Source organism: Scylla paramamosain, chromosome 40 (genome assembly GCF_035594125.1).
Source record: "Scylla paramamosain isolate STU-SP2022 chromosome 40, ASM3559412v1, whole genome shotgun sequence".
In the NCBI taxonomy this organism is placed as follows: domain Eukaryota; kingdom Metazoa; phylum Arthropoda; class Malacostraca; order Decapoda; family Portunidae; genus Scylla; species Scylla paramamosain.
In genome coordinates this window covers 12,796,767-12,816,603 of record NC_087190.1, presented here as the reverse complement: position 1 = coordinate 12,816,603, position 19,837 = coordinate 12,796,767, and the positions used below count along the sequence as shown (strand labels likewise).

The window sequence follows — 19,837 nt, the reverse complement described above, 5'->3', positions numbered from 1 at the left end:
GAATAAAGTGACCTGGAAGCTGCAAGTTGGTTTATAAGTGTACCAGAAAGTCCACTTAACACTTCCATTGATGCATGTTGTCCATTTAGGTTCAAAAGTTCATTTCTACAAGTACAGTGGTTTAGGTGCAGTTAGGTTCACAAAGGTCACTGATGCAAGTACACTTTGAAATATTGTGGTTTTTTTATACTTGGAAATCACACAAAATAAAATGGCACACTTAAAGAAAAATAATTGCTCTTGGATATCACAAAATCACACTTATAAACAAAAAAAAAAAAAGCAAAAAATCACTTAAAAACAAAAAAATGCAAAAAAAATCACTGAAATCACAAAATCACACTTAAACACAAAAAACAGCAAAAAATAACTTGAAAATCACAAAATCACACTTAAAAAAAAATGCAAAATATTACTTGAAAATCACAAAATCACACTTAAAAAATGCAAAATATTACTTGAAAATCACAAAATCACACTTAAAAACAAAAAAAAAATCACATGAATCACAAAAATCACACTTAAAAAATTTTGAAAACAAAATCACACACCAAAAAAAAACAATAAAACAATAAAAAACAATCACCTGACAACCACAAACGCACATTAATTACATTCCTTCATTGCATTGAAAACAAATAAAACATTGGAGCATTTTAAACCTTCCCTGCCTGAGCATGTCTGAGATTGACTTGCCTGAGGAGGAGGAGGAGGAATGACACACAAAACAATGACATAAAATAACTAGACATTCCACTAAGCCAGGCATGCCAAGGGAGGATCTGATAGCTTGGGTCTGTCTGTGTCTTTAAATTGACGTCTTGTGTATAAACTTCTAATGCTGCGAGAGGCGATTGATGCGTCTGTTTGTCTGTGTATAAGCCTGATTGATAGAGCTGTTTCTGTATTGATCGATGGTATGTGGATGTGTTCATGTGGGCTGATGTGGAGGTTGCTTGATGTGGCTGTGTTATGTTGTGTTATGACGAGAAGCCCTGCAGTTTTGGTGTGTGGTGCTGTATTACGACGAGAAGCCCTGAAGTGTTTATTCAGGAAGCTTTATTACAATGAGAGCCCCTGAATTTTTTGTTTAGGGAGCTGTATTACGACAAGAGGCCCCGAAGATTTTATTTAGGGAGCTGTGTGAAGTTTGTAATTTTCTCGGTGTCTTGTGGAGTTGGCGATGGTTCTTTTCTGGCTATACAAGATGTGGTAGAAAGGGCTTGGCAGAAATACCTCCCATATCTTTCCTTTTGTTGGCTTTTAAAATGTAGGAGGTTTTTCTGACACCCCCTCTATCTCCGAGTCTTTGTTATGTGGTGTGGGTCTTGTGTATGTTTAGTTAGGTTCTCATTTTGTTTTCCTTTTATTTACTTTCTTGTGAGTTTTATTTGTTAGGTCTTGTTTCCTGTTAGGTCTCCTTCTTTCCAGTTAAGTCTTTTGTTTCCAGTTAAGTCTTCTCTCTTGTTTCCAGTTAGGTCTCTTCTCGTTTCCAATTAGGTTTCTTGTTTCCAGTTAGGTTCTCAAATTTGTGTTTGTGTAGTTAATAGGTTTTCGCAGAGTGCATTTTGTAAGTTCAAGTCTCCAAGTTTCCCCCTAAAAACGTTTCTTAATTTGCAAAGGTTTATTTATAGTTTTTGCAGTGTTTCGTTACAGTTTATAGGTGTATGTATAGTCTTGCAGTGTGCTTCCATTAATTTTAGCAGTATTATTTTTATAGCTTTCCAATGTTATCCAGTATTTCATTAGAGTTCATAGGTTTATTTATTGTCTTGCAGTGTTTTCATTAATTTTAACTATTTATTTATTTTTTTTATAGTTTCCCATTGTTGTCAGGTTGAAGTAGGTTCAGCATTTACACAATTTAAACAGATCTTCACATATTTTTGTTTAATAGCCTCCATTTTATCAACCTTTCCCATTGGAACCCCAGACACCAGTACATGTTCCCTGCAGCTCCCCTTACCCACTCCAGACCCCCAGAACACCTCCATACCTTCCCCACCCCCTCCCCTCATCCAGCAGCCCTCCACATGGAAGGCCCTCTGTCTGTCCTCAGTCCCCACACCTCCTCAGCCCCTCAATGCAACTAAAATGTTTGTTATACTTAAAAAGGGGTTATGTCTTTTTTTTAAGGTTTTGTTGCTTTGAGAGTGAAAAATGACCCTTTGTTAATTTTTTAAGGGCTCGTTATTTTGAGACTAAGAAAATGCATATTAGTTTTTTCTTTCTTGTTTTTTTTGAGGGTGGTTTGCTTTGTTTTGAGACTAAAAAGACTATTAGATTTTTATTTGTTTGTTTATTTATGTATTTTTTTTTTTTTTAGATTTAAGAAGTGTGTCAGTTTTACTAAGGATTTTGTGTCTTGAGACTTAAGAAAATTGCTTATTAGTTATTTCATTCATAGTTCATTTTTTATACATAGTTTTGAAGTGTGTTGTCATGGTTTGAGACTTGAAAAAAAATGTCCACTAATTCTTTTCCTTTTCTTTTTAAGGGTGTTGTGATTTGTGACTAAAGGACATGCTGAGTTCTATGCTAAACTATTAATGGTCTTTTTTTTTTATGCCCCATTAGATAATAGTTAAGTTTCTTGCAATTCGTCATATTCTGGGACGGGACGCAGCCAGAACTATTTCCTCTACCCGCTAAAATTTCCTGTTTTGGTTTCTGGTTTTTGGCTCGCGTTTGGGTTTTTCTCTCGTTCGTGTATGTTTGTATTCATCCACCGGCTTGCTTCACACCACTTTCCTCTTCGTTTCCTTTCGTTATATTCTCTCTCTCCCTCTCTTTTTTACGTCATTTTTTATTTCAGTTCAAACGCCAGGTGCCGTCAACTTGAATCCCATTGACCTGTAGTGTTTGTAACAGCTTAATTTGCAGAACAGGACTTTTCTCGTATTGGGAGTGAACGTCACCCAGGCTGTGCTGTTTTGGTGCAAAGCTGGCCATGAAAATGAAAAGAGTACTTGGAATTATTTTATTTATTTGTTTACTTACTGTTTTATTTATTTTTTATTTTTTTCTTGTCCTTGGTCGATGTTAGACACTCATTTCTACACCAATGTTACCCCTTCATCTCTCCCCAGACTCTGTTATCAAGGCACTTTCAACTTCAAGACCTCCCTAGCTGTCAGAATTGAAAAGAACACTTGAATATTTTTGCTTTACTCAATGCTAGGCTGTCATTTATCATACATTCCTGCACCACAGTTGAGTACTTTCCAAACTTAAGGATTAAAAGAACTGTTGGAAATGAGGTTTTCACTTCATTTTGTTTTGGTTAGTATAATACTGTCATATCTCAAGCATTCCTGCACCACAACCACAGTCATCTCTCAGCCTTTAATCCATCCCCAAACCCCTTGTTATAGATATTTTACCTACACTGAGAGCTGTCTGGCCTTGAAAGGATTAATGGAAGACTTGGAAATATATTATCAAGGCTTTTTCCATTCAGTTCTGGCATTTAAATTGAAAGATTTTGAGTTTTTTTGTTACGTTGCTCAACAGTCAGTTGTACTTTATGGCCTTAAAAGTTATGAAAAGTCTTTGAAATGATGTTTTAATTATTTTTTTTGTCTGCACTACCATTGCCTGTGGCCTTTTCACCCTCGAGTACTTTTGGGTCTTAAAAAATAGAAAAAAGGCTTGACTGTGAGGTTTTAAGTTTATTTTTGTTCCTTTCATTGGTAGCCTTTCATTCCCCACACACCAGCACCACTATTACCTCACAGCCTCTCACCCTACCCCCAGACACTGCATTACCAAAACATGAATTGAAAATGCTTAACAATGAGGTTCCAAGTTTATTTATTTTTTGTTCTTTTCATTATCAGCCTCTCATTCCTCACACACTCCAGCACCACTATTACCATGCAGCCTGTTACCCTCCCCCAAACACTGCATTATCAAAACATTCTATCCTGAGTGAGTGTTTATCATTTCACCTCCACACCCAATCCCTTGTTGACTTCTCACAGCACGAATGCAGTCCGACATGACCTGAGTTATTTCCTGCATCTCGTGACTCTCTTTAAACCTTGAAAAGATGAAAAGAATGAGGTTTTCACTTTGTCTCACTCAACACTCCATCCCATCCTGAGTTAGGCCTATATTCAGAAATGCCTTGATCTTTCACCGCAACTGTTTCCAAAGGCCTGGTTCTCAAGATTGTTTCTCCTCATAATAACGCAAAATCTTGTCAGTCTATCGCAAGAAGCGTAAAAAATCGCGTTCCCAAGATTGTTTCTCCTCATAATAACGCAAAATCTTGTCAGTCTATCGCAAGAAATGTAAAAAATCGCGTTCCCAAGATTGTTTCTCCTCATAATAACGCAAAATCTTGTCAGTCTATCGCAAGAAATGTAAAAAATTGCGTTCCCAAGATTGTTTCTCCTCATAATAATGCAAAATCTTGTCAGTCTATCGCAAGAAACGTAAAAAATCGCGTTTCCAAGATTGTTTCTCCTCTTAATAATGCAGAAGTCTTGTCAGCCTGCCACAAGAAAAAAAATCCCATTCCCAAGACTGTTCTCCTCTTCACAACACAGAAATCTTGTCAGTCTTGTCAATCTATCACAAGAAATGTAAAAAATCACATTCCCAAGACTTTCTCCCATTAATGATGCAGAAATCTTATCAATCTGTCGCAAGAAATGTAAAAAGTCAAATTCCCAAAACTGTTTCTCTTAATAATGCAGAAAGCTCATCAATCTGTCACAAGAAACCTAAAATCACCCTTAAAGAAATGATAACTCGCATTCACAAGACCATTTCTCCTCTGAACAACGCAGAAATCTTGTCAAACTGTCACAAGAAATGTAAAAACACCCTTGAAAACCCACATAGTGTAAACTGGAGCCTTTGGAATGCAGTGGTGGTGTGGCATGGAAGTGTTTCACAGTACCTCAAACATTCCACCACACACGCACACACACCTAGCCGACCCTACAGCCAGATATGCCGTGTGGTGACCTTGTATCAATCCCCACAGCCCTTATCCCTTGCGTGGTGGTGTTATCCTTGCATCTGATGACTCTCTCTCCTCTCTCTGTCCTGTGGTGTGTGTGGTGTGTTTTAATCCGCCCTCTGTGGCTCCGGCCCCCCTCCTCCTCCCCTCAGTTTCTGGTTAATGATCTTCACGGGCAAGAGCTTATGTTTGAGGTGTTTGATGTGGATGATGGCCTCAACGACGACGATCTTTTGGGGAGGTGAGCGGCTGTGTGTGTGTGTGTGTGTGTGTGTGTGTGTGTGTGTGTGTGAGTGTGTGTGTGTGAGAGTGTGAGTGTGTATGGGTGTTTGTAGAAGTGTGCATATGTTTTATTTTATTAGTTTATTTATTTATTTATTTATTTATTTATTTATTTACTTATTTACTTATTTATTTTGAGTTTCTGTGAGTCAGTATGTGTGTGTGTGTTTGTAAGAGGTGTTCATAAAAGTTTTTAAGTGTATATGAAGTGCTTTGTGTGTGTGTGTGTGTGTGTGTGTGTGTGTGTGTGTGTGTCCTTGTAAGTCTAAAAGGGAATCAAATGAAGGCAGGATAATTTTTAATGTATTGTTTGTATTACTGTAGTTTAATATGACTGAAAACTTCTAGAGGGCACATGAGAGAGAGAGAGAGAGAGAGAGAGAGAGAGAGAGAGAGAGAGAGTGCGCAAGGAGAATATGACGAATGAATGAAAGAAAAATATGATGAATGAATGAATAAATGAATGAGAACAAGAGTATGGTGAGTGGAGGAGTGACATTATATCCTCTCCACTCCCTCCACTACCTCCACTCATCAGTAAGTGGAGTGGAAGGAAGGAAGTGGTTGCTGCCTTCCATTATCTCTATTGACTCAGACTCTCTCTCTCTCTCTCTCTCTCTCTCTCTCTCTCTCTCTCTCTCTCTCTCTCTCTCTCTCTCTCTCTCTCTCTCTCTCTCTCTCTCTCTCTCTCTCTCTCTCTCTCTCTCTCTCTCTCTCTCTCTCTCTCTCTCTCTCTCTCTCTCTCTCTCTCTCTCTCTCATTTTCCCTGACAAACCTAATTTTCCCATCAACCCTTTTATTTCCCAGACAGAGACAACTTTCCTTCAATTTCCCTTCAATTTTCCACCAAGCACAGTTCTACCAGCTCACCACACCTTGCCACATGCGCACACACACACATGTACACAAACGCATGCACACACCAGCACAGGGGACTGAACAAACAACAAACGCACCGAAACACGTGACTCTGTAGTGTTGCATTGACAACTAACTGCCTGGTGTGTGTGTGTGTGTGTTTGTGTGTGTGTTTGTGTTTGTGTTTGCTTGCACTAATATAACCCTTGTATATTTTAGTTTGTCCTTAGTCTTCCCATTTTCTTCCCATTCCTACTAATACTATTCCTCCTCCTCCTCCTCCTCCTCCTCCTCCTTCTCCTCCTCCTCCTCCTGTTCCTTGTATGTCTCCTCCTCCTCCTCCTCCTCCTCCTCCTCCTCCTCCTCCAATACAGTCACCCGTTATTCCTTTTCCTTCTTTTATTCCTGTTTCCTTGTATGTCTTATTTCCTCCTCCTCCTCCTCCTCCTCCTCCTCCTCCTCCTTGTATCATTGTTCTCTCCACAGCACACTTATTAAAATCATTTCACATTTTCTTTCTCTTCCAGGTAATTTTTTGGCAGACTAAATTAAATGTTTCTTTCCCTGTAATGTGTATAATAAGTTGTTCTGGTTCTGGTGGCACTGGTTGTTGTTGTTGTTGTTTGTTGTTTTGTATTATAACTTTGTATCTTTTTTTTTTTGAGGTATAAGGAAAGGTTTAAGTTGAAAAAAAAAAACGGGTCTTGTGTTTATGAATTTAAAGTACATGTTATTAGGAAAGTTATTGTTTGGTATGTTAGTCTTTTGTTAGTCTTTCCCTACCCCTCCCTTCACCTCCCCCCCAACACTTACTCTTTCTTGTCTTGTCCACTTGGGAAAAAAAAAAAAAGGAAAAGAAAAACGTACAGGAAAAGATAGAAAGTTTTTTTTTTTAGTTGAAGGAAAAACTTTAGATCAGAGAATGAAGTCAATTTTTCCACTTAATATTTCAAGGGAGTGACTAGTTAAGCTATTTTTGCTTTTATCTTTCCTCCTCTTAATATTTCAAGGGAGTGTCTAATTAGCTATCTTTCCCCCTCTCTATTATTATTTCTTAGTACATGTATTTCAAGGGAGTGACAGGTTAAGCTATCTTTAGTAATATCTTTCCTCCTCTTAATATTTCAAGGGAGTGTCTAGTTAGTTATCTTTACCCCTATCTTTGCTCTCCTGTGCTTTAAGGCATATATATAATGAGAAGGGAGACATAAGCAAGTAAAAACATACAACAGTTTCCTCTTACCCTTCCGAGATGAGGGACTCGACTGCACTAGAGTAAACAGTTGCGAAAGTAGGCAAGCAGGTATATCATAGTGGCCAGCGGCAAGCATAGTGTAGCAGGTTAGCAGGGTAGACAGTTCTAGAAGTAAGTTTATTTTAGCGACTAGCAGGAAGCACAGAAGAGCAGGTTAGCAATTAGCAGGTGAGCAGATAAGCAGGATAGCAGGTGAGCAGATAAGCAGGATAGCAGGTGAGCAGATTAGCAAGTTAGCAAATTAGCAGGTGAGCAGATTAGAAAGTTAGCAGGGTAGCCAGTTGTAGTAGCAAGTATATCTTAACAACTAGCAGGAAGCATAGAATAGTGTAGCAGATTAGCAGGTTATCAAGTTAGTAGGTTAGCGGTTTTCCCTTGTTCTGATTGGCTCCGGTCTCCGCCAGGCACTCGCCAATGTGATTCGAAGGCAGCGGGTGACAATAGAGTGCTGGGATTATGACTATAGTCCCCTCAAGTCTTATGAAAACGATGACTTTCTGGGAAGGTACTGGTGGTGGTGGTGGTGGTGACGTGGTGCGTGGTGGTGGTGAGGCTTACTTGTGCTGTCGGGTGTGTGTGCGTGTACATATGTGTGTGTGAGGGTTGGCATGTCGTGTGTGTATCCCTGTGTGTCTTCCGAGCCTTGCATGAGGAGGAGGGCTGTTCGAGGTACCATTTGAGTCGCTGAACAAGGACTCGCTAAAAAATCTGACCTTCCCTGCATATTTGGGTCGCTGAATAAAGACTCACTAAAACATCTGACCTTGCCTGCATATTTGAGTCACAGAACAAAGACTCACTAAAACACCTGACCTTCCCTGCATATTTAGGTCACTGAATACTCACTAAAACATCTGACCTTCCCTGCATATTTGGGTTGCTGAATAGACTCGCTAAAAAAATCGACCTTCCCTGCACATTTGAGTCAGACAATAAACACTCACTGATAATTTTACCCTCCCTGTAATTTAAGTAGCTCTGAATGACTTGTTTATTTGACTTATTTTACTTTCTTTGCAATTGAGTCGTAGTAGATAAAGGCTCGAATATTTTAAGTGACTCATCCTTCCGTGCACTTGTCTCTGAATAAAGACTCGTTGATTTAATCCTCCCTGCATATCAGTCAGCATGTTATGAGGTTCATCCCTGAAAAGAACTTGAATTTTAAATGTTTGACTGTTGAAAAGAAAATAAACGTGTGCTCTTTGCAGGAAGATTGTTATGCGTTTGTTAAAAGATCGTCAACTTAAATATGAGATTAATGCAGTATTACATTCTTGTTTTTTTGAATTGATAGGTATTTTTTAAGTGAGATCAGGTGTTGTAAACTTAAATATAAGACTAATGCAGTATTACATTCTTGTTTGTTGAAATAGATGTGTATTTGTTAAGTGAGGTGTCTTAACAATCTTTTTATGTACATGTGGAGTTGAAAGTAATGTGTTTCTTGCAAGATAAGTGTAATTATGAAAAAAAGAACATCATTTATGGGTTTGCTCACTTAAGTTGTTGAAAGAAAGTGTTGACATTACTAAAACTGTTGAAACTGGAGGTAGAAAGATTGTTCCCTTCACAGCTGTGGTGATTGTAGCTCTTGGGTGGTTTAAAAGTGAAAAAATTATCTAAAACCTTGTGGAGGAAAGAGGGAACTGAACCTTTGCACATTGATGTTGATTTTTGTAGCTATTTAGAGGAAATGAAGAGGGAATTGAACCCTTATACATTCACACTCTCCTAGTCTTCAAACCTATTTAGTAATCATTCAAAAGAAAACGAATTTATCTAAAAACTTAAGGAAAAACCAAGGGAATCGAACCTTTATACATCCACACCCTGCCAATGTTCAAACCTATTTAGTAACCTGATAGAAGTCTTTAAGCTGTATAAGGGTTATGACAAAGGGGACAAGCAAAATTCTTAGGATCCGTAACCAGGCCAGAACAAGAAATAATGGGTTCAAGTTTGAAAAATTTAGGTTTAAAAAAGAGAGAGGAAGAAATTGGTTCTCGAATAGAGTGGTAGATGAGTGGAATGGATTCATTAATCAAGTTGTTAGTGCTAAGACATTAGGGAGCTTTAAGAGAAGATTAGACAGATTTATGGATGGGGATGATAGTGGAAATAGGTATATTTCATACAGGGACTGCCACATGTAAGCCTGGTGGCTTCTCGCAGCTTCCCTTATTTCTTAGGTTCTTATGTAATTGTCAAAAGAAAATAAACAAAAAAGTAAAACCTTAAGGGGAAACCGAAGGAATCAAACCTTTACGCAGTGACACCCTACCAGTCTTCAAAAGTATTCAGTAAACATTCAGAAATAAACAAAAAAAAAAAAAAAACCTTTCTTAAAACCATGAGGGAAAACAAAAGGAATCAAACCTTTCTTCATTGATATTGATTCTTGAAAGGCATTCAGTGACCATTTACTGAAAAACAGAGAACTGAACCTTTCCACATTAATTTTCAAACCTCATCAATAACCTACGAAGGAAATTTGAACCTTGCATGCTGATCTTGATGTTGTAAGGTAAAAAAAAAAAATATGTAAACAAATTAAGCAAATGGAAAAACAATCACAAAAAATAAAAACATGATAAGGGAAGATAGAAAGAAAAAATGGAGATGATACATAACTAAGTAAAGAAGAAAAAAAAGTAATCTAGAGGGGCAGGGTGCAGCAGGATGATCCCAAACATGCATTGCCAACCCTCACACACACACAGGGTTTGTTTTTATCACTAATAATAATGCTTCTGTTGATCTGCCCTCCCACTGGTGATGAGTCTTGGCTGGAGGGAGTTCTGGCGTGTGGCGTTGCTGTGGTGTTGGTGTGGTAGTGTGGTGTGGTTAATGAAGATGAGTTTACATGCTTTTGATTGTAAACTATATCACCACTATCACTACTTTATGCTGGAGTGACACCTAAACACCATATATATTTTTTAGCTTCTGTCTTGGTGTGGTGGTGGTGGTGGTAGTGTGGTGTGGTTATTCAATGCAGGTTTACATGCTTCTGATCATAAACTGTATCCCTGTCAATACTGTGGTGGAGTGCTTCTTGTATTACTCATTCCTACACTCTTAAGGGGCTTTTCTCTTTTGAACATGCTAAAGAAATTATTTACGAACCTCTCTATCTTCTTTTCCTTCCAATATGGTAAAGCTTGTTCCTTGTATAAGCTCACAATAATCTTTTCCATTCACTCCAGTTTTCCATTTTGTCTCTCCTCTTCCATTTCTGCAGTGTTGGGGTCCTTAGTTTTCAATCCCCTCTCATTCATGCACTGTTATTTAATTAGGATTCCTGGACATATATTTAGGCCATTCTTTTATTTAAATACCTAATGAATTACGAACTCCGGCATCCAACACTCAATATTCCCAAGACTGTCACTCTATACACACACACACACACACACACACACACACACACACACACACACACACACACACACACACACACACACACACACACACACACACACACACATGCAGCAGGGACAGAGTTTGCATAAAGAGGTGTGTGTTTTGAATCTGTGTTGGTTGGTTTGGTTTGGTTTTGCTTCTGCTGCAGTTCCTCGCCCCTCCCCCCTTCCCTGAAGCCGCGGAGACCCCCCCCTCTTTCAGTTCCAGCGTGCAACCAGCGTGCCTTGTTTGTTACTCCATCTCCCCATCCCCCTCAGGCGGTATCTTTTACTTCTACTGTTATCTATCTATCTCTGTTTTCCTTTCTTTAACTTTATCTTGTTCCCATTTCTTATCTAATCTTGCTACTGTTCTTTCTGGGTCTCCTTTTTCCCTTCCCTGTTTTTCTTACCTGCTATCTTGTTCCTTTTTCTTTTTATTTAGTTTTGCTACTGTTTTTATTTTTGTTTTCTTGTTTGTGTTTTGTCTCCTGTTTTGTCGCGTTTTACTTTCAGTACATTATTTTGTTGCTCTTCTTTTTTTTGTGTGTTTTACTTTTTGCATTATGTCCTGTTTTTATTCTCTTGTCATTATATCAAGTTGTTTTTGTCTTTTTTGTTTCCTCATCTCTGTTCTTCCTTCTTTGTGCCTTTGTTTGTCTCTTGTTTGTGTATTTCATGGTTCTTTTCATATTTTTCTTGTTACTTTTTATCTTTCTCTTTAATGGTCTTGTCTTGTCCATTTCCCTCAATTTTCTTTTTGTCTACCTATATTTATTCATTCTGTTTATCTTTGTATTTTTTTATTTTGCTTTTGTCTTTGTTTTATCTCCACCTATCAGTCTTTCCATCTCATTCCTTGTCATTTTTTTTGCATTTCTACCTTCCTTCCAGTACCCACAAATTTCCAGGCATATTTCTACAGTATCTTCTACAAGTTTTCTATTATCTCCTTTATCACAATTCTTATGTCAACTTAAAATTGGGTTTCCAGGCATTTTTATTTATTTTATTTTTTTGAGGGTCCAGTTTCATTTCAGCCTTCTGTCTGGCAATAAAGTTTGTATTTCCCTTCCTTCTTGCTCCTTATATTTCAGTGTCTTTTGTATGAATTTCACAGATTAAATTTTCAGGGTGTTTTTGGATGTTTTGGATCAGTATAGTGTGTTTCTCTCTCTCTCTCTCTCTCTCTCTCTCTCTCTCTCTCTCTCTCTCTCTCTCTCTCTCTCTCTCTCTCTCTCTCTCTCTCTCTCTCTCTCTCTCTCTCTCTCTCTCTTGCATTTCTTTATCTACTTTTGAATTCTTACTCTTCCATTTTCTGTATCTAATCATTGCATTTCACTGTTTGAATTTCCAGGGTGTTTTTAATCTGTCTACTCTACTCCTGTTTCCCTCTTCTGTCAGTCTATTTCTTTTCCTTCTCACTCCACTTCTATTTACACACATTATAGATTTCACATTTGTATTTTTAGGGTTTTATTTATCTATTTTATTTTAGCTTCATCTACGGGTTGTCTTGTTAATCTTTTCTACTCATTATTGTTATTTTTTTCCACATTTTTCTTCTTACTTCTCTATATTTACACCTCTTACGGACTTCACAATTTGTATTTCCAGGGTATTATTTATTTTTTTTTAGTTTAATCTCCCACAGTTTGTCTTCTTTACCCATCAGTTTCTTTTTTTATTTTTCTCATTCTTACCATCTCTATATTTACACTTTTTTTTTTTTTAATCTAGTTTCTCTTCCTTTCATTTATCACAGTTTACATTTCTAGGGTACTTTTAACCTAATTTACTTCTGTTCCTTTTTTTTCTATCATTTTGTTTTCTCTTTCTTCTTACATCTTACTTTATATGGATTTTATTTTTTTTACTTTATTTTTTATTCCTTTCTTTAATTTCTACATCTGTTCTCTTCATTATTTTTTACCTATTTTTCAACCTAATCTCTTCTATTTTTCATTTTAATCTCTTGTAATCTCTTCATTATTTTTCAGTGTAGTCTATTTTATTCCTTTCTTTAATATCTACATCTATTCCTTCATTATTTTTACCCTAATCTATTCTATTTCTCCTTTTAATTTCTATATGTATTCCTTTCACCATTTTTCTTAACCTAATCCATTTCTACTACTCTCGTTGAATTTCTCCACCTTTTCTCTTCATTATTTTTAATCTAATCTATTCTATTTCTCCCTTTTTATTTCTATATGTATCCCTGTCTCCAATTTTCTAACCTAATCTATTTCTACTCCTCTTTAATCTCTCCATCCACTCTTTATATGGACTTCCAAAGCAATATATTCACAGCTCCTCATATACCCCTCACTTGTCCCTTCACTTGTACACTCACATCTCCATGCCTCCCTCACCCTCACTGGCCATCACCCTCACGCAGCGTCCCCTCACAGTCACCTCCCCACCTTGGCAGGCCGTGTGTGATGAGCTGCACCGACAGACCTTCAATATCGAGTGCTGGGATTGGGATGCTAACTTGCCTGGTGCTAGGACTGATGATTTCTTGGGGAGGTAACACTGGCTGGCTTGGCTGGGCTGGGCTGGGCTGGTCCGGTCTAGTCTAGTCTGGCTGGTCACCTGTGCATCTTGTTTTCGTTTTCTCTCTCTGATGTTATTGTTTTTCCTTTTGTGTATCTTTTTTCTGTTTTTGTTGGGGTATTTTGTTTGTTTTTTGTCTTCGTGTTTCTTTTTTTCCTTTTCGTCTTGTCGTTTCTTGTTCGTGCTTTAGTGTTTGTTCTTCCTGTTCTCGCTTTGCTGTTTCCTCTTCACAAATGCTTTCTCTTCTCTACACTTAAAGGTCTTATTCTCCTTCTTTCTCTCCTTATGTTCTTTTCACCACTCTCCTCTCACTTCCATATATTCATCTTTTATTCTGTCTTCTTTCCTTCCTTCTCTGTCTTTGCCACTGTTGCCTTGTAATTTACTCTCCTTTTCCTGTCTGTCCCCTATCTCTCTCTCTCTCTCTCTTCTCTTCTCCACACACTCCACACACACACTGGTCTGTGGATTGAGTCTCCTTTAGCTTGTCTCCTCAATTCATAGTTCATTTTGCTCTAAATTTGTATAAAAATAAACAAACACACAAACTTGTCTCTAGGAATCACCAGGGAATTTGTCGGATGTTTATTGATTGTGTAAAACGAATAATGAACTATGTGTGGAGTGGGGAGTTTTTGTTGTTTTCATTGTATTTTTTTTTTCCCGAGGTGGTTTGGTTTTGTACAAATTTTTGCCTTTTTTTTTTCAGTGAGGCATGTTATTTTTTTTCAGTATCAGTTGATGCAAGATTAGTTTTCCAATTTGATGCATGACTACTACTACTACTATTACCACTACTGCTACTATTTTCATGTCACACTTCTTATTTCTTACCTTTTCTCTTTCTTCTTTGCATCTCGTTCATCTCCTGTTTGCTTATCTCCTGTCTCCTTTCATATTTCTTCCCTGCATTTTTACCTCTGTCACTGTCTTGTCCACTCTTCCAACTTTTCTTTATATTTCTCTACCTCTATTTCGTTCATATATTCCCAGTTTGCGGCATGAGAGTGCATAACTCAGCATGTTTGGACACATTGAGTAGGGCTAGATGGCTGGGTGTCCTGAGAAGCATAACAGCATGTGCTTTACAATAGGCCAGCTTTCAGTTCTGTGGAAATAAGATTATGAAAGACATGATAGGTTATAATTCAGTGTTAGTTTTGTGTAGGGTTAATATATGTACAGGAATTTGCGGTTAGGTTGTAAGATTATGAAAGTATTGGTTTGTTTGTTTTTTTATTGGTGAATTGCAGAAAGTGTTTTGATGTTTAATTTGTGAGGTTTCACTAATTCCTCTTTGGTGTAGTGAGTGACTGTTTGTTAAATCATTCTTCATTTTTTTCTTATAAATACCTTTTCTTTATAAATACCGTAGTTCTCATTTTTCTCTCTTTTTCTTCCATGTTTTTATTTTACTTTTCTCGTTTTTTAATTTCTTTTGTTCATTCTTTTTTTATGACCTTTTAAAATCTTGTTTTTCTATCTTTTCTTGTTCTTTTGTCATGATTTTTTTGTTTCAATCCTTCTTTTATTTATCTTCTTTTTATATTGACCTTTTTAAAACAATTCCTTTTTTGTCATTTCATATTCTTTTGTCTTAATTTTTTTCTTTCATGTCTTCTTTTATTTATTTTTCGTCTCCATTATCTACATTTCATGAGATGCTCTTCCAGGATTTTACTTGCATTTCTTGTGTTGTGATTGATTTCCTCCTTTTTATTTTTAAAGTTTCCCTCATCCTTATTATTGTATTTTCAAAGCTATTCTTTTCCTTTTATTTTTTTCATCTTTTATTCAAGTTTCAATGTCCTTACTCTTCATCTTTGTTTAGATTTGTTACATTTTATCTTTTTCTAAATATATTGCTTCTTTCTCACATATTCATCTTTCTTTCCATTTATTTCATTGCTTTTCTTTTCTCATTAATTCATGTCCGTCACTCATTAAATATTCCAGAATTCGGTGATAATTTCGCCATATCGTGTTATTATGACCTCTCTACCTTCCGTCACCAGCTTGCCTCCAATCTAACCCAGCCATAAATGTTAATGTACTGCATCTTGTCGTGTCACAAAGCAAACTCTTCTATAACTTGTAAAAATATGCCTGTTTAATCTGTAATATATACTCTAATATATGCCTGTATAATCTCTACAATATGCCTGTTAAAAATCTCTAATATACCTTTAAATATCTGTTCAATATGCTTGTGTAATATGCCAGAATAACATAATGATATATTTTTTTTTTACAGGGTTAAGCTAAATTGGTGTCCACACAAGCTTGATAGATGTACACTCGAAGCACTAATTTGAAATACACATGTGGAAGGAAGGAAACTTTTTGGGTCAGGTTTTCTCTTCACCTTTTGTGCACTGGTGATCAGAAATTGAATGATCTTTGGCACTCATTGTTTGTCCTCATTCACTGACAGTCATTCATTTACACACACGAGAGATGCCAGTATTTTTCCATGCAAGAGGGACACAGGCTAAGGCAACAAATAGAGAAAAAAAGGGACAAACTGAGGTGCCAATCCCTAAAAGACAAAAATTATTAAAAACAAATACCTGAAATTACTAACTCATGCCAGTCCCACAAGTTTCCTTCCACAGGTGTAAATAAACCATGAAATATATGTGGGGAAACTGGTACTATTGACACTGTAACCTTGAACTTGCTAGGATCTTGTGGGCTTTTGTATACTGTAACCCTGCACTGCCAGATGACACCAGCACCTTTGGACAGCCTTTGTAGTGTGCAGTGGTTTGTGCTGTGTAGTGTTAGGTGTGTTCATTGTTGCTAGTGTCCTGTGTATGCTTAGTGACACTGTTCTGGGTGTTGGGTCTACTTGTATGAGCCATGAATGTACTGATGTATACTTGCTAACATTTATGTACAAGTGTGCATGCATTGTTTACATACACACTGATTCACGCGACATCGCACTCACTCCTGGCGTACATAGTCGCTCTTATTGACACACACACACACACAGATATAGTTTTAATAGATAGTTATATTGACCACAGCCAGGAGTTACACATAACCTTAACATAAACACTAGGGGAAATATTACATAGATAATAGATATATGTAACTATCACACACGCACACACACACACACACAAGCACGCATGCACACACCCATGCACGCACACAACCAGCATGAGCACCTGTTGTCGTTGCAGCTTCCCACTAGCATCTACTCAATCTTTGGCAACATGGCTATAAAGTTTGAAGCATTTAACCATGACATATTCAAGCAGGATGAGCTGTTGCTGAGGTAAATAAACTCTCTCTCTCTCTCTCTCTCTCTCTCTCTCTCTCTCTCTCTCTCTCTCTCTCTCTCTCTCTCTCTCTCTCTCTCTCTCTCTCTCTCTCTCTCTCTCTCTCTCTCTCTCTCTCTCTCTCTCTCTCTACATGTTTTCATTACACATTGCTAAGTTTTATTTACTTTTATTTTTTCTTTATCAAGTTTCTGTTTCTTCTTATGACTGTGCATGATTTCTTGTATAAATAATCTGGTATGCATTCCTGTGGGTGTCAGAGAGAGAGAGAGAGAGAGAGAGAGAGAGAGAGAGAGAGAGAGAGAGAGAGAGAGAGAGAGAGATGCTTGTATTTTTTTGTATGTGTCCGTGTGTGTCCGAGTGTCAGTGTGTGTGTGTGTGTGTGTGTGTGTGTGTGTATGGGACTGATCTGCTGGAATTATTTATTTGTCCTTGCCTTGCCAGCCCTGATTACATAAAGACCAATGGAATGGTACCTGAAATTACACTGAATTACATATAAACACAAATACAAGAATTTAAAACATTTGTACAGACACAGACAAACAAGAACAAAATATTTAAATAAGAACAGAACATCAAAACAAGCTGTACAATTTTTTGTTTTTGTAATTAGATGAGAGAAATACTGAAAAAAATAGATTAATATTGATTACACTTAAAAAAATAGATGGATATTGATTACACTACAAGTTTTTTTTAGCATTTTGTAGCATTTTGTAGATAGATGAAGACAAAAATAGATTAATAATTCTTACACTTCAACTTTTTTACTTAGTTGAGAGAGAAAGAAAAACAGAAAGAAAAACAGAACAAAAAATTAGATTGTGAATGTTTTTACACTATATTTGTTAAGTTGTGTTTAATTGAGAGATAAAAAAAAGAGATTGCTAGTAAACATTGAAAGTTAATAAAAAATCTAACCAGAAAGTCTTAGAAATCAAGAATTAGATGCAAGTTTGAAATCCTCACTATTAATAAGTTTGAGATTATAAAATTTTGACCATTGATATTCGAATTATTAGCATTTTGACTTAAATTCCCAAAATTCCCAGCATTCATTAATAATTTGTGGCATGAGAGAGCAGTTTCAATAACAATAATAATAATAATAATAATAATGATGATGATGCATGGATAGAAAACGTCAATATAATTTTAATGAATGGAAGGTTTAGAGAGGGATTTAATTGCATTTCTTTCTATATTTGTTTTGATTGAGATTTGTATATTTTATTTTTCTTTGTATATTTTATTTTTCTTTCAATTTCAAGTGTGGATTTTTATTTTTTTAGTCTTGTTTATTTTTAGATTTTCATTTGGTTTTCATTGGTTTGATTTTAGCTTTTTGTGTGGTTTAAAATTTTCAAGGTCTTATGATTTTGTTTACTTTTATTTATTTTGTTAATTTATGTATCATTTTTTATCTATAGCCATCAATGCTTGTCACTTCACTTTTCATTCTGCATCTCATTCTTCATTCCGTCTGTCTGTCTGTCCGTCCATCCGTCTGTCTGTCCACACTTAGGAGAGGAATTTCTGAACATAGCCCATTCATTCTTTCTGCAATTTATTTCATGCTTCAAAATTCAGAGACACGAATGTAACCCTCAGTATCAGGAACTTTTCAGACAAGTTCAAACCTAACCTAAAATGTCGAACTTAAGTGACAAATTCATAAGTTTACATTGGTACATAGTTCTATTTTAAGTACAGTTGCCTGAAATATCAAACTTGTCATGAATTCAAAAGTTTACATTAGTACTTTTAGGTTTTTTTTTTTAAGTACAGTTACCTAAAATGTCAAACATCATAAATTCAAAAGTTATATTAATACATAGGTTTTTAGTACAGTTGTGGCAATACCTGGTCAGACTGCGAGGGTGTTGGCTTCAGCTTCCCCTCACAACCTGACCAAGGACTTGTTACTACGACTGTACATAAAACACATAGATCTAAATAATTACAGCACAAAGGCAAAGGAAAGATCTTAGTGGATGATAGGTATAGTTATAACACACACAAACACACACACACACAGACACACAGACACAGACACAGACACACACGCACACACTAATCCAGCTTTTCACTCCCTTCAGGGCCAATCTAGACGTGCATGACATCTGGCAGAGCGGTGAAGTGGACATGGTAAGTGTATGCCCTTGTTTATTATGTACGAACCCTGAGGTAATCCTGAGTGGCCTAACCTAATCCTTTATCCAGCCTTTTCTTCAATAAATTCCAACTCCTTGATGATTTTACTTGTAGGGATTATTGATTGAAGTATTTTCTTGTTTTTTTTTATTTAGGGTAATGTTTTTGTCATTTCTGTGGCAAGGTGTTTTATTTTCATTGTTTTTCCATCATTTTTCATTGTTTTTTTATTTTTTGTTGTTTTTCGTTGTTTTATGTGTAGGGATTTATTTATTCAAGTATCTTCCGTCTTTCTCTCTTCCCTTTTTTGTGGGAGTTTGTTTGTTTTTCATTGTTTTCATTGTAGGGATTTATTTATTCAAGCATTTTCCTTCTTTTTCTCTCCTTTTTCTGTGGGAGATTTCTTTTTTTTTATCAGTTTTTCTATTATTATTTTTTTCATTGCTTCAGGTCACTCATTGTTAATCAGGTTATTCTTTATTTATTTATTTGTTCTTCTTTGTTTATTTGTTTATTCTTTGTTTGCTGGTATATCTGTGAGGAAGTTTTTCTCTTTCTTTTTTTTTATACCTCCCTCTCCACAGTTCCGTCTCTTTTAGCATTTTCTTCTCCATCAAGTTTTTCATTATGTATTACTCCCATCCCATGTGTCTGTATACATGTATTGTGTCCTATTATTGCACTCAGTAAAATTTAACCTGTTATTTTAAGCAGGCAGGAAGTGAAGGTGTAACAGTGAGTGTGTGGAGTAGGCACAGCGGAGGCAAATTAACCCACCTCTTGTTAACCCAAGCTGACCCACCTCTCGTTAACCTTGACCTACCTCACGTTGGCCTAAGCTAACCCACTCATTTTAACCCAAGCTGATCCACCTCTCGTTAACCTTGACCCACCTCACGTTGGCCTAAGCTAACCCACTCATTTTAACCCAAGCTGACCCGCCTCTCTCACTAACCCAAGCTGACCCACCTCTTGTTAACCTTGACCCACCTCACGTTGACCTAAGCTAACCCGCCTCTCATTAACCTAAGCTAACCCACCCTCACGTTGACCCAAGCTA

General features: G+C 36.7%; 1 protein-coding gene across 8 annotated transcripts in view; it reads left to right on the top strand.

Moving 5' to 3' along the window:
- Positions 1-19,837, top strand: part of LOC135092469 (extended synaptotagmin-2-B-like) — a 56,126-nt gene that overhangs the window by 11,909 nt on the left and 24,380 nt on the right. For 4 of the 8 annotated variants that reach the window (XM_063991013.1, XM_063991012.1, XM_063991005.1 and 1 more), the window contains exons 8-9: positions 7,772-7,872; positions 18,723-18,771. In XM_063991013.1, coding sequence (XP_063847083.1) covers positions 7,772-7,872; positions 18,723-18,771 — 150 coding nt within the window. Of the gene's footprint in view, positions 1-5,124; positions 5,214-7,771; positions 7,873-13,205; positions 13,304-16,521; positions 16,617-18,722; positions 18,772-19,837 lie in introns of all 8 variants that reach the window. The other 4 variants (XM_063991009.1, XM_063991011.1, XM_063991007.1 and 1 more) reach the window with 3 other exon arrangements.